At 38.1% G+C, this 13987-nt stretch overlaps 1 protein-coding gene across 1 annotated transcript; it reads left to right on the forward strand.

The window, feature by feature from the left end:
• The first annotated feature begins 923 nt into the window (after positions 1–923).
• Positions 924–11686, forward strand: trpc4b (transient receptor potential cation channel, subfamily C, member 4b). Its single transcript, XM_070905457.1, has 11 exons — positions 924–998; positions 1396–1798; positions 3206–3724; positions 7847–8183; positions 8427–8566; positions 8841–9154; positions 9260–9455; positions 9558–9752; positions 10013–10054; positions 10166–10255; positions 10357–11686. The coding sequence occupies exons 2-11, from the start codon at positions 1421–1423 to the stop codon at positions 10891–10893; spliced, it is 2748 nt and encodes a 915-aa protein (XP_070761558.1). The 5' UTR covers positions 924–998; positions 1396–1420; the 3' UTR covers positions 10894–11686.
• The last annotated feature ends 2301 nt before the right edge of the window (positions 11687–13987 follow it).

Consider the following 13987-nt stretch of genomic DNA (forward strand, 5'->3'; position numbering starts at 1 on the left):
TTTGGAAATTCTTTTTGATCCCTAGAAAGCAAAATTTGTTTAATAAAAGGTTAAGTTAAATAAGCAAAACTATTACATACATTTAACCCCATACATATATATCACTATATCTAAATAAATACATTTGGAAAATACACATTTGTGGAAACGTCACATTAAAAATGATGCAAATCTTAATCTTAAACTATAAACCATCCTGAGAATATGTTTCTTTCGTGCATGCGTCTCCTGAAGTTGTGAAAATTCAGTCAGTGTTTGCCAAATTCATATTTTATATTATATTTTATCTTATATTATATTTCACCCAGTTTAAGGGGTATCAAAAAGGCTTTACCTAGAGCTTGCTGCTCGGGTTTTATGCAATGTTTATCAGTACCAGTGGCTTTTAATCAGTCAAAAATGAATGAATAAATACATAAATACTTACCATTGAATTTCATTATACCCACAATCCAAACATTTTGCAAACATTAGTCTACAAAATCTGACAAGAAAACAAATAAACAACGATATAGACATTTCTTTACTGTCATGTCTTATCAACACAATGCCACATTATTCTTGGAAAGAAAGAACCCAAGCCCCATGTTAACCCTTTAACATGTCTGCCCTGACAATAAAAAGTACTTTTTGCATGACAATAAACAGTGGGTTACTGGTTTCCTAGCCCTAAGCCAACATTTGTTACACTGTGATAGAGCAAACCCAACGGTAAAGGGGCGGTGATGGTTGAAGATGCGTTTTCTGCTGGTGAGTTTTGAGCGTGCAGTTTGTGCAGTTTCGCCGAGAGGATATCTGTCACCTCTTGTCCCCACTTGATCTGACGCGTTATCTGCAGAGGAAGCGAAAGGGCTGGCCAGATTGCATGATATGCCATGAAGTTGCAGTGTCTCCAGTGGAGACTTTAGTGACAAGATGAGGATTGTGACAGCCGCTGCCTCTGGTTCTCCTTCGAGTGGCTCATGAGTATATCACAACTGGAAAGCAACAGGAAGAAGGTAAAGTTTCTACACTCATTTCTATTACGCGTGATTATTTTGGGCGTCGATTTTATAATATGTGATTAAGAACGTTTTTAACGACAAATTGTCTGTTTTCTGCCGTGAACTGTTGTACGGATTTTCTTTCTTACGAAAGATACATTTTAATTGTGTTCATGTTAACTGTTGTGAATTTGCACAGGAAGAGTCTTTTTCAGTTTACGTGTTTTAACAATATTTTGAATGAAAAACATGAATACATTGCCATTTGAAATTTTAGATTATATTATTGTTCAAATATGTGTATAAAAGTACAGTTTTGACAGCTACACTTTTCCCACTGTGTCTGAAAAGTCACCTAACACTGAAACGTGTCTTATTATGTTATTTCTTGTTATTTCTCATCCATTCTCAGTTGAGACTGTGAAGCTGTTGCAGCAATGTCACAGCTGTATTACAGGAAAACTGGCAACTCGTCATACAGGGACCGCATCCCCCTGCGGATCGTGCGGGCCGAGTCTGAGCTCTCTGCCCTGGAGAGGGCCTACCTGGGGGCTGTTGAGGGGGGGGACTATGGCAGTGTGAAGCAAGCCCTGGAGGAGGCTGAGATCTACTTCAGGATCAACATCAACTGCATCGACCCCCTGGGACGCACAGCCCTGCTCATTGCCATTGACAATGAGAACCTGGAGATCATTGAGCTGCTGCTCAGCTATAATGTGTATGTAGGTGATGCCCTGCTACATGCCATTCGCAAAGAAGTGGTGGGAGCTGTGGAGCTGCTGCTCAACCACAAGAAGCCACGTGGGGAAAAACAGGTACTGTAGATCCACAATAACACCCCATACAGTTTACATTCCCACATTTGTTTTTTTTTGTTTTTTTAGCTTCAGTCAGTTTCAGTGTGTGTGTGTGTGTGTGTGTGTGTGTGTGTGTTCAACTTGACATTCACAAAACCTTTTCTGAGCCAGAATATGAACCAACCTGCCCACACAATTATGCCTATATTGAACTCATGTGATTATTGTACTGTATACTCTTGATTGTATTTGTCACTAACCTGTGTACAGAGTTTCCAGAATGCAAATGCACTTATGTCCATGCCTGTACAGAAAAAGGTGGGCACAAGTATAGTATGTGGTGCCTTTCATCTGTTTCAGTGAGAAACATTATTAGCTGTCTTATTTATCAACAAGTGAAACCTTGTGGAAGATTTATTATAAGATTAAGATATATAAGATTGTCAATATCAGTTAATCTTGGGTTATTTTTTTCATCCTCCATAAATTAATTCTCCCCTTACTACAAAATTCCACAAACAATCACAAACAATGTTTTTTTACAGAGTAAAGTATATTACACTACAGCTAAGTTTGTTTTCATTATTTACTTACAGCAGTGTTTTGAAATTAAGTCCCCTATCAGCTGGTCATATTTCTTCATGTGATTCTGATAGCGTCCCTGAGATGCACTGTCCAGGCTCCGCCCTGCTCTCCTGCACTAGACTCCAGCACTCACAACCCTGAAGAGCATTAGCAGTTTAGAAAATAGATTTTGGGATTCTGGTAACATGCCTGCCTTTCATTAACAACAGAACTAGCTACCAGAAAGGCACAACATAACCATTTAGGTCAATGTTATGTCAGATTAAATTAAATTACTTAAGTGAGATGTTTTCAGTCATTTTCTTCTTTAGTCTAAATTTTATAGAGATAAAGACAATAATCAATTATGCGCTTTGCTCTGCCTTCCTTATTTTCTGCTCAAAAGTTTCAGCACTGATACTCTCTGATGTGCTGCTGCTTCTTTAGCCACAGCTTTTACACCAAAAGAGTAATTCTCCACTCTATCAGGCATTTTGATAAAGCCCCTGTTTGTGTTCAAATTCTTGACATCTTTGTGAATTTGCTTTTCGACGCTGCTGGGTCTCACTGTAATGGACTTGGTGCATTCTGTGAAAAGAAGGAAAAAGAAAAAAGGGTGTAGTTGCTTCCAACCGGGAAGATATTTTGATGCCGGCTGAACCACAAGCCATTAGCTGTGTGCTTGCTGTTCGACAAGATGGTCAAGACAGATGAAATTAGACCCATTCAAACCAGTTGTTGCATTTCCTGTGTGGGGTTTAAAAAGCAGTGTTCTTTTGTGAACTATCTGATAAAACAATAGTGTACTGTAAATGTTCATGTCTGTTAATTTGTGTGTTCCTCTCTTGACTTCCTGAAAAGGTCCCACCAATTCTGCTGGACAGACAGTTTTCAGACTTCACCCCAGACATCACTCCAATCATCCTTGCAGCGCATACAAACAACTATGAGATCATCAAACTGCTTGTGCAGCGAGGTGTTTCCATACCTCAGCCACATGCTGTGCGCTGCAACTGCATGGAGTGTGTGTCCAGTTCAGACGTGGACGGCCTTCGTCACTCGCGCTCTCGTCTTAACATCTACAAGGCCCTTGCCAGCCCGTCACTCATTGCCCTCTCCAGCGAGGATCCTTTCCTCACGGCTTTTCAACTCAGCTGGGAGCTGAGGGAACTCAGCACAGTGGAGAATGAGTTCAAGTCAGAGTATGAGGAGCTGTCCCATACATGTAAACAGTTTGCAAAGGACCTCTTGGACCAGACCAGAAGCTCTAAAGAGTTGGAAATAATCCTCAACTACCGTGATGACATCAACCCTCTGCTGGATGAGAATGGTAATGATCTGGCCCGACTGAAGCTGGCCATCAAATATTGCCAGAAAGAGGTAAGCTTTGTTTATTTTGATATCCTCCTTGTCTTGTGACAGCAGGACAACACAGTGAAAAAGATAACACAAGTAAAGAAAAGTACAGGAATTTGTCTTGGACATACTGATAACTGACAGGTGTGTACAGTATGTATTTTAAGTACAACAAGGAATAATCATCACATTCTGTGAACAACATGGACTAGATAACAAGAACAGTGCAAAGATGAGCTGTAAATGGCCTGAGATGGGTGGAAACGTCCTTTGGGAGTTTAGAACAACATGTAATTGCCAGGATGGCTCTTAGCAATGCATTACAGTAGCCCTCACAATCCCATGACAATTGGATAATTGGGGATAATGATGGAATAAGTGATGGCCATTTCCCTGAAATACATACTCATAATATTTTAATTAGGGAGGGGACCTTTTACTGCCTTTTAACATCTTCTTTGGAATATTTATTTATCTGGATGCAATGCCAACTTTCTGTCATTTGCTGTGAAATTTACACATTGTAATTACAGTAACAGTAAGATTAAGCAACAATTTAAGTATTACTAATAAAGTTTGTAATGGATTATATCTGTAAATGTATAAACTTTGCATGGCGTTTTGATTTAAAATAGAAAACTGAACATTTGTCAACCTGGACAGTCTTGGATTGCTTTACTGCTCTTAAGTTTGATATTCATTTTTTCTCTGAGATGTAACTTCAGACCTGAATGCCTTAAGACTCAACTTTACTTGAGCTTTGGAAACAGAAATGTGATCAGTTTTGAATCAGTACATTTCTGGGGCAATGATAAATACGACGACTTCAGGCAGGCCCTGTATGGCTGTGCTACTCATCTTGTGTATTTAAGTATTTGGCCTGAGTGAGGCTGAATCATGTAAAATCAATGAACTTGATAAAACAAAGAGCTTAGTGGTTTTTCCCCATTATGTTTTGAGGAACGGTAATACTTGCCTCGCTGCAGCTGTGCTACTAATTGTAGCTATTATTTATGTGCTAGTGTCTGTATTTAGTTCATGCTTTTTTTATGAACATAGAGTTGTTTTTCATTTCATTCTAAATAATGATTCTAAGGATTATTATTGATTCCTTTTGTATTGAATTTATGAATTATGAGAATCTGTATGTGTTATTCATGCCCCATATACAGTATGACCAGTTGGAGACAGTGGATTTGCTTGTGTAAAATTGACAACTTTAATAACTTTAGTCATTGTGATTCCATCTATGATTGTCCTGAGGTTGTGTACAAGAACATACTAGCTACAAACCACCCCTCATGATTGTTTTTTGAGCCAGGGTCACTTAAAACACTATTTTCATTCTGATCCCCCTCTGTCAGATCAGATGGCACAAAATTTGTATTTCATATCTAGTGTGAAAAAGTAGGAATGCACTGAAGGAATCAGTTCTCAGCTCTATAAACAACACAATGTTAATGTCTTTTAGCACAACTGCTGTGTCACTGTAACAGTTAGCATTCACAGACCTGAAACAATTTAGTCAGTTTAATCAGTTTGCATATGAAAACTTTGTTGTGACAGGCTTTAGACTTATCTCGAATGACTTGAGATGATTTGAGATATCACTTAGGTTGACATAAAAACGTATTACCTTGTTATCATTAAGTAACAGATGTCTCAGAGAGTTACATAGTTTTCATTTGAAGATCGGATATTGAGGAAGTTGACCACTACCTGGATCACATTGGAAGATGAGTGTCATCATTGTTGGCCATTACGAGGCTTTGTGCACTAGATGCCCCCAAACTGAAACCACAAACTCCAGACAGTTTTTTTCAGCCAATACGTGTTAAGCAAACAGTAAAATTGTTTGTCCTGCCGTCCCTACCTGCACAGAGGTGGCCAGTGAGTGGTTGTTGTGTATTGTTGGGCAAATACGATACATAGAATTGTCATTGTCCATTTGTCCATTTCTGCTATTAAACCAACAAATAAAACACATCCTTAAGCTGGGCTGTTGGGTTTGCCATTTTGGACCACAATGGCACCAAAGTGATTACAGAGTTTTAATGGACTACATAGACCACCAGCACTTACTGGATGTCCACATTATTCATGGCAAAATGTTCCTTTAATGTATTCAGGACAGATGTTTTTCTCTGTTCTCCTGCTTCCTTCTGCACTCATTCTTCCTTTGGCTCAGTCTGCTCTGACCTCAGTTTTACCATCTCAAAATATTGCATAAAGGTTTCTTTGTAAGCAAATGTTTTCTTGGACCTGTAATGGTAAAATAATGATGAAACTGTGTGTACAGTACAAAAACAAAAAAGTCTTCAAAAGACAGAGTAGATCTTAATTATTAAGTTGTTAATTATTGAATTTCATTATTGTAAATTTTAGAGTGGAATTACAAATACTAGCTCAGTTAAGCTCACATCTTAAACTTCCATAATTCTCATTCATAATTAAGAATCACATGATTTCACACTTGCTTGTTTCTTTCCTGTTCATACAAACTGCTGCAGTGTAGCATGACGCACGATTATAGCTTGTTATTTTATAATTTAATTCAAGTGCAGAACATAGTCTAGTGTTTTGCATGTAAAGAAACAAACATAAACTGAAATGCTAATGTTATCTAGCAAAAATGGCAGAATAGTGTATTTGTGGAACTGATTTAGCTTATATTCAAATAAGCTGATTCAAATTTTATTAGCTTAATTATTTAGCACTAAACAGTATGTCATCAGCTTGTATGCGAAGGGGAGAGTGATGTGACATGTGAATGGGGTGATTTTCACCTTCCAAAAATGTCCTCAGACAAAATCTGGTCCCGCCAGATGCCACCTTTTGCCTCCAGTCATGTTATCTCTTTCTGTTATGTAACATCTGACAAGGACGAATAGGAAACGTTAAAGATGTCAGATTCTTCATTGAGAGATGACCTCATCACCCATCATTTAATGCTATATAGTAACATAATGGGGATCCATTTGGCCGTAACTTGGTTAACTTTATATTAACTTCCATCACCATCCGCAGATGCCCAGCAGATGTTTATATCAAATCTCACAGAGCAGGGAAAATGTGTATGGGAAACAGACAATCACTTCTTGACAGAGGATTGGAGAACACTTCAGAAAGGTTTGCCCACATAAAAGCTTTTGTCTTGCATGCTAACAAGATGCAAGTATGTTACTCATTTTGTATCTCACAAGTCACATGTCGTGTTTTCACAACTCTTGTGATTGGATGTTAGATAAGTGGTGCTAAAGATAATATAGACAGCAATTGGTTTGCTGCACATTCTAATCTCCTGCTTCTCTCTCTCTTTCCAATGGGCTGAAGAATGTTGAAGCATGTTTTCTCCATCCCTAAAGGTTGCCCATGCTGTGGGTTTGCAGCAGGAGGCAGCTTGTCAGTTTTTGTCATTTTAACACCATACCTGGGAGAGTTTGAGACTGCAGGGAAAAACAATCTATGTTACATCTGTATAAAGGAGAGGTTTATTTGGTCCAGACATGTCTGCTACTCCCTGTACAAATTATAGGTATAAGTATTATAGGTGTGGCATTCTGACTAGCAACTGAAAATCCTTTTACATGTGTTTGTTCAATGTCCTCAGTTAGAGGGGTTATTTAGGATTGTTTTAGAGACTTCAGGATCGTTCCACATGTTGGGTTGTTATACAGAATGAAAGAGGAGTTGGAGTATTTCCCGTTGAGCCTCCTGTAAGCAACAGACAAGCTTGGTTTGTTTCACATCTGAGGTCTTTATACCACTGGTTTAGTGTAAATTTAGACTTCATAAAACTGACATGGGGCTACGGATGTGACATTAATCAATATTACTATATATGTCAAACATATAAAAAGGGATAGCCTCTCCTACTTAACATACTTGAAAACTAGAGCACACAGCATAATAATAACGAAACATTTATCCTGGCTCTGGTGGAGTAAGCAATTTTGTAATTTTGTCAGCAGTTTCGTTCGCAAAGACCAAAAACAACAGAAGAAGTTGCATATTTATTGTCCTAAGGAAAGTCTTAGTTCTGATTCGTCCATCATTTTTCTGAATGAATTTCCTAGACAAATAGGTAAATAAAGGATAGTTTGAGTTTAGTTTACATGTCTTTCTTTGTCTCTATCTTTCTTTCAGTTTGTTGCTCAGCCCAACTGTCAGCAGCTGCTGGCGTCTCGGTGGTATGATGAGTTCCCAGGCTGGAGGAGGCGTCACTGGGCAGGAAAGTTCATCACGTGTGTCTTCATTGGCCTCCTCTTCCCACTGTTATCCATCTTCTACCTGATCTCTCCAAAGAGCAGCTATGGCTTATTCATCCGGAAGCCCTTCATCAAGTTCATCTGTCACACTGCTTCCTACCTGACCTTCCTCTTCCTGCTCTTCTTGGCCTCGCAGCATATAGCCTCTGCAAAACCGGACTTTCAGGGCCCACCACCCACCACTGTGGAATGGATTATCCTGCCCTGGGTGCTTGGTAACAACATACACACATATATACACACACACAATAACAGACGGCTGTTCATCCTCATGTTTCATGCACAGTTGTACATCTGTACACAGTAGTCACACACATTTGAAGAAAGTCAAACTAAGGTGCTTACTGTGACAATGACCATATGTATGCTACTGTGCTACTGCCACATCCTTTATTTCCTGTGGAACTATACCTGTGTCGGTGTTATAATGACCACTGTTGTTTGTTCAACTATCCAAGGCTTTATATGGACTGAGATCAAACAGATGTGGGATAGTGGTTTTGAAGACTACATGGATGACTGGTGGAACTTAATGGACTTCATAATGAACTCCTTGTATCTTGCAACCATTTCTCTGAAGATTGTTGCCTATGTAAAGGTACTGTACATCTTACAGAGCAATGTATTTGACAGGCTCAAAATTATTCTTATCTACACAGTACAACTTATAAAAAAAACATATATTAACACCACCTTTTGACTTTGCTGCGGTCTAAATCATAGATTACTTTTGAGAGGAGAATGAAATGTATCACTGTATATTCTTGTATTTCTCAGTAGAAATGTCAACTTGTGTGCTGGAAAACTTGAAACTTTGCAGCATCAATTTCTGATGGAAGAACAATGAATACTGTTCTCCTTCTTCTTTACAGTACAGTGGGGAAAAACCCAGATGCAGTTGGGAAATGTGGCACCCAACTTTGGTTGCAGAGGCATTGTTTGCCATCGCCAACATCTTCAGCTCCTTGCGCCTCATCTGCCTTTTCACTGCCAACTCCCATCTGGGCCCCTTACAGATCTCACTGGGTCGCATGCTCCTGGACATCCTCAAGTTCCTCTTCATCTACTGTTTAGTGTTGTTAGCCTTTGCCAATGGCCTCAACCAGCTCTACTTTTATTATGAAACAGATAAGGGCAATAATTGCAAGGGTATTCGCTGTAATCAGCAAAACAACGCCTTCTCAACGCAAGTTGAAGTTCTTAAATAAATTGTCCCTGACAAATCTGCATTGTTAATAATTAATTTGTTTGTTTTTCAGTAGCACATAATGTATGGTTGTTTGCTTTTCAGGCTGTTCGAGACACTGCAGTCATTATTTTGGTCTGTATTTGGCCTGATTTCCCTCTATGTGACCAATGTGGAACCAGACCATGAATTCACTGAGTTTGTCGGCAGTACCATGTTTGGCACGTACAATGTCATCTCCCTGGTAGTGCTTCTGAATATGCTAATTGCAATGATGAATAACTCCTACCAGCACATTGCTGTGAGTGTTGTAACTTACCTATTTTATAGTTTTACCGCACTAATTTGTCTTGCATTGCTCTGCAAAAGGATTTGATAAATTTCTGTTTGTTTTTCTTTTCAGGATCATGCAGATATAGAGTGGAAATTTGCAAGAACAAAATTATGGATGAGCTATTTTGAAGAAGGGGGAACTTTGCCATCTCCATTCAATATAATACCCAGCCCAAAGGCTGTTTATTATCTAATTGGATGGATAAGGACGCATTTGTTTAAGAGATCAAGCATAAAAAGGCTTGAAACCTTTGAAACTTTGGGGGTAAGATTTGTTCTGATTTGACACCACTGCATTGCATACATTTTCAATTCCTGTCTGGTATTATAGCATCAAAACGAGCTCCAAAATAATTAAAAGGCAAATGAGATTACCTGTTCTCTTCAGAAATAGGCACTAAGTTAATGTATATTGTAAAACCTCTTATTGAGAAAGGGCAAGAAAGAAAAAACAACTCATCGTACCATTGCAAACAGAAATAACGTGCCGTTTTATTAATAGACCTTTTTTTTCTTTAATTGTAGAGACGTGCAGCCGAAAATGTAAGATTAAACCATGAGTATCAGGTAGTAATTTGTTTTCCATAATATACTGTAATGTTTTTGATTTTTTTGATGAAACTTTATTCAAAAATGAATCTGTAGTTTGGCCTTAAAAATGATGTGTCTTTTTTTTAGGAGGTTTTGAGGAACCTTGTGAGGCGGTATGTGGCCGCAATGATCAGAGATGCCAAAACAGAGGAAGGGTTGACAGAAGAGAATTTCAAGGTAGTATGCAGTTATTCAACATTGGAACTTCAATTACCCATATTTTTTCATTGCTGTGTAATTTCTGCTGTGGTTTAATCCTGCTTCTCAATAACTGACAGGAGCTTAAGCAGGATATCTCCAGCTTCCGCTATGAAGTCCTGGGAATGATGAGGGGGAAACCTCAAGGTGGGGTTGGAGGTAAAATTGCTAGCTCCACCTTGGCTTACCCTGGAAACTCATTCAAATATTCTCCAAAATTCCCTACTGATGAGCCTCAACAGAAGCTGAACATCTTTGGTGTGACCACCACCACCACCCTGCAAAGCGGAGCTGCCAAAACCACCAGTTACACCAGTGGTTCATTTGTTGCGTCCAGTACAGGGCAGAGTCAGAATGAGCTATCCAAGGATGTCTCTGATGTTGGGTCCCTCCAGAGACAGAGACAGAAACTCCTTTCTCAGAAATGTGATGAAATATATTCATTGCCAGATGAAGGTATATTGGGATCTGGTGGACAAAACCAAGAACAACTTCAGACTGAAAAAGTAATTGTGGAAGTCTTACAGAAAGTGGAGAAGGACATTCAGGAAATTGAACATTCTTGCAAAGAGGATGCTAAGGAAGTGAAAAATGGGCCAAAAAAATATAAAAATTAATCTGTGTCTGCAAGTAAGAGATGTCAATACTGTTTGAGTTTTAAAACATTTACAGATTTAATTTCTTAACTTTCATTCATTCCTCTACAAGTTGTAAAACAGTTGTTTCGATAAACAATAAACATACTGTAGTTAAATTACATATTCAATTTAAAAAATCTTGTATCCTGTTATCTCACATTATATTACATGCATTCACCTCTGATTTATATAAGATATACAACAATACTGAGTGAGGATTGACCTCAGTGATTGATGACTTGATGCTCAGGGAATTGTGAAGCAAGTTAGTAGTTCATATTTTATCTTGAGCATTTAATTCCAAAGAGCCCTGAAACCCTGCTGCCTATCCTCTCCTCTTCCACCTTGAACTGTCCTCTTAGTGTGATATCTTAAATCTCTATAGAAAAAAGTATTATTCCTCATATGCTGACAGTATCTAGTCCTTTTTGCTAAAATCAATTATACAGGAACACATTTATTTGTATTTAATACCTGAGCAAACTTCATATTGAATTTGGACAAACTATTCAGTACATTACAAGCAATGTAGCACCTAGCTAATTCAGATATTTGTATCAACTTCTGTTTTACTCCTAATTTTGTTGTTGGAGCAGAAGAGGCATGCAACGCAGTTTGTTGCAGGGTTTATTCTTCAACTACGTGCACCATCTATAGGCCTGCAGGTGTAAGGGCCCTCTTGTGAACCATGTGTTACTGTGCAATTTTGTAACTTGTAATGTGATGAAATTACACTGCGATTAAATGAAGCAGAATGCTAATTCAAAAAGAAGTGCATCTAACAGTCATTTTTTTGATCCCCCTCAGGTTGCTGTGATCTTTCTCCATTTCAAAATACTGACATTACTAACTTTAGGGAGTAGATGAATATTTAGATGAGAAACTATTTAAGTAAATAGCTTGTTACCTTCTCTTTGGCTGTATAAACAGTAGTCCCTCTAATACAGTGCACTAGATGCACAGTTTAAATGGACATCCTCCTCCTGAAAGATTTTTCTCTTGCACTTTGTGGCCTGTCAGAGGAGATGCATTACTCAAGGCTCTGTTGCTCTTTTTTGCAGAATAAATGCTAATTTGGTACATTATCCATATCCTGCCTCTCCAATCAGGTGTGAACTGAATCTTCCTTTTGTATTAAGTGTAAATTAATTGTTAGATGTGGAGCTCTTCCCATAAACAACAAGCTTCCACACACCCTTCTTCAACAATTTAGCCACATTTGCTGTATTTCATAACACAATTTCAATTTGCTCCCACAAGGAGCATTGATGGAATGTTATTAAATTTAGGAGCTTTGCCACTATTAGAATTTAATCACAGATTATGTCAATTCCATCTCTCTCTAATGGTTTGGTGATTCTGTTCTGAAGAATAGATAGCTTGTGTTAAAGGTATCCCTACTTATCAGGCATCAAGCACCCTCTAGTGATGTTTAAGAATGTAAAAGACGCAGTGTTGTGGGCTAAACGAAGATATGTTAACAATGGCATGTATAGAGACTGTGTACCTTATGTTACTTTTAAAGTGGAAAACTTCTAAACCTGTGCAGAAGAGGCGATGGAAGCTGTATTTAAATACATAGGCCTGCCTTTTAGCTGGTTTTTTGAGGTACAGTAATTACTATGTAACTGCTATAAGCATAGTATTAATAGTAACAATTATCAGATTTATTAGTATTCTGCTAATGAAGTTTAGTTACTCATATCCTGTTTTTGTACAGATATTCAACTTCACACCTTCATAGCTTGAATCAGCAAGCAACCTGGTGTGCTGGATGAAGACTTTAAGTTTCTGTTACCATAGCAGCCAAGAGCAAGTCACACTATCTTTAGAAAGCCAATCAACAGACTGTTTTGGTCTTTGTACTATATCTGAAGAGCTCACTCAATTTAGATCGCTGTCTCATTCTTTCCTTTAATTTTCACTTAAAAGGAGTTCACAAGCAACACACAAGGAGAAGAATTGAGTTCAGTTGAGTTCAAACCTCACTTTATCAATTCTTTGTGAGACATACAGTGTTTGTGTTTGTGTGTCAGTGTGTGTATGAAAGTGACTGATTCAAAGTGTAAAAGCAACGCTGCATTTAATTATCACTGTAGTGAGTTAATCTGTGCCATTATTTCTCCATGCAAGCAAGTACAGAGTCTTTAGTTTGAAAATTGGCTGCATATTGGAATGTTGGGATTGTAAAGTTAATGTATTCCAGACTTTGGGATTTTAGGAGAGATAAAAAGCCCGGGTAGGGATTTTATTTTAAGTGCTTTTCTAAATGCCTCGACTAATCAAGTTCCTAAGAGCCTAGCTGCCTTGAAAGTGTCATCTTTTTAATGGACATACAGTTTGCTGAAAGGTTCATTTTCTGATATTTAAAGCTTGTCTACTTTCAGGCTCGCTGGTTAAACATACACATGTAATACACAAGCATACGCGATTTCAGTCTGAAATCTGTGCTGCAGTATTGAATCCTGGGCTGTGTCTTTTCCCCTTTTCTTACAATCCATTAATTTAGCTGGCCAGGAGGACATTACTTTCCTGCTCGCATTTGGAACATCTGGCTAGCCAGGAGGTTGAACAACATGTGGCAGAATGAATGGTGTAAGTGATGCCACTTGGGTATGCTGTGAGAACACCCACTGTTAAAGCTAAACAACAGCTACACATTTAGAACTAATAATGTTTGAATGGCATGAACAAAATGATAGTCTTTTAATGTTTTCGACCAATGTCATGGGTCATTTTGCTTATTAGTAAGTAGTCATTTCAAAAAATAAATGTTTTACAGGAGCCAAAAAAGATTTAATACCACATTATAAAGTAGCTGCTTTAATGTTTGACACGTGTGCTCATGCTGTTTATAACTTGCAGTTTATTTTTATTTCCTTTTAACAATTCTGGGATTTCACATGTCTGAGCCATTCCACAGACCGTTATTTTGTTGTGTCTACAAAATAAGTTAGTTAGTAGCCAAGCTGCTATTGTTAACATGAAAGAACTAATGTCTATGTCATGTTTATTCTTGTATTATAAGACATGCTGTTGGAGAGTTTGACATATAGATCAGTTTTGTGGCTTT

This window comes from Enoplosus armatus, chromosome 5, assembly GCF_043641665.1.
Source record: "Enoplosus armatus isolate fEnoArm2 chromosome 5, fEnoArm2.hap1, whole genome shotgun sequence".
NCBI lineage: Eukaryota > Metazoa > Chordata > Actinopteri > Centrarchiformes > Enoplosidae > Enoplosus > Enoplosus armatus.

Excerpts from the sequence above, each read along its gene's own strand:
- trpc4b (XM_070905457.1), top strand. The coding sequence starts at position 1,421 with ATGTCACAGCTGTATTACAGGAAAACTGGCAACTCGTCATACAGGGAC. Across the intron at positions 1,799-3,205 it reads AGCCACGTGGGGAAAAACAG|GTCCCACCAATTCTGCTGGA; the intron begins GTACTGTAGATC and ends CTTCCTGAAAAG. Across the intron at positions 8,567-8,840 it reads AGATTGTTGCCTATGTAAAG|TACAGTGGGGAAAAACCCAG; the intron begins GTACTGTACATC and ends TCTTCTTTACAG.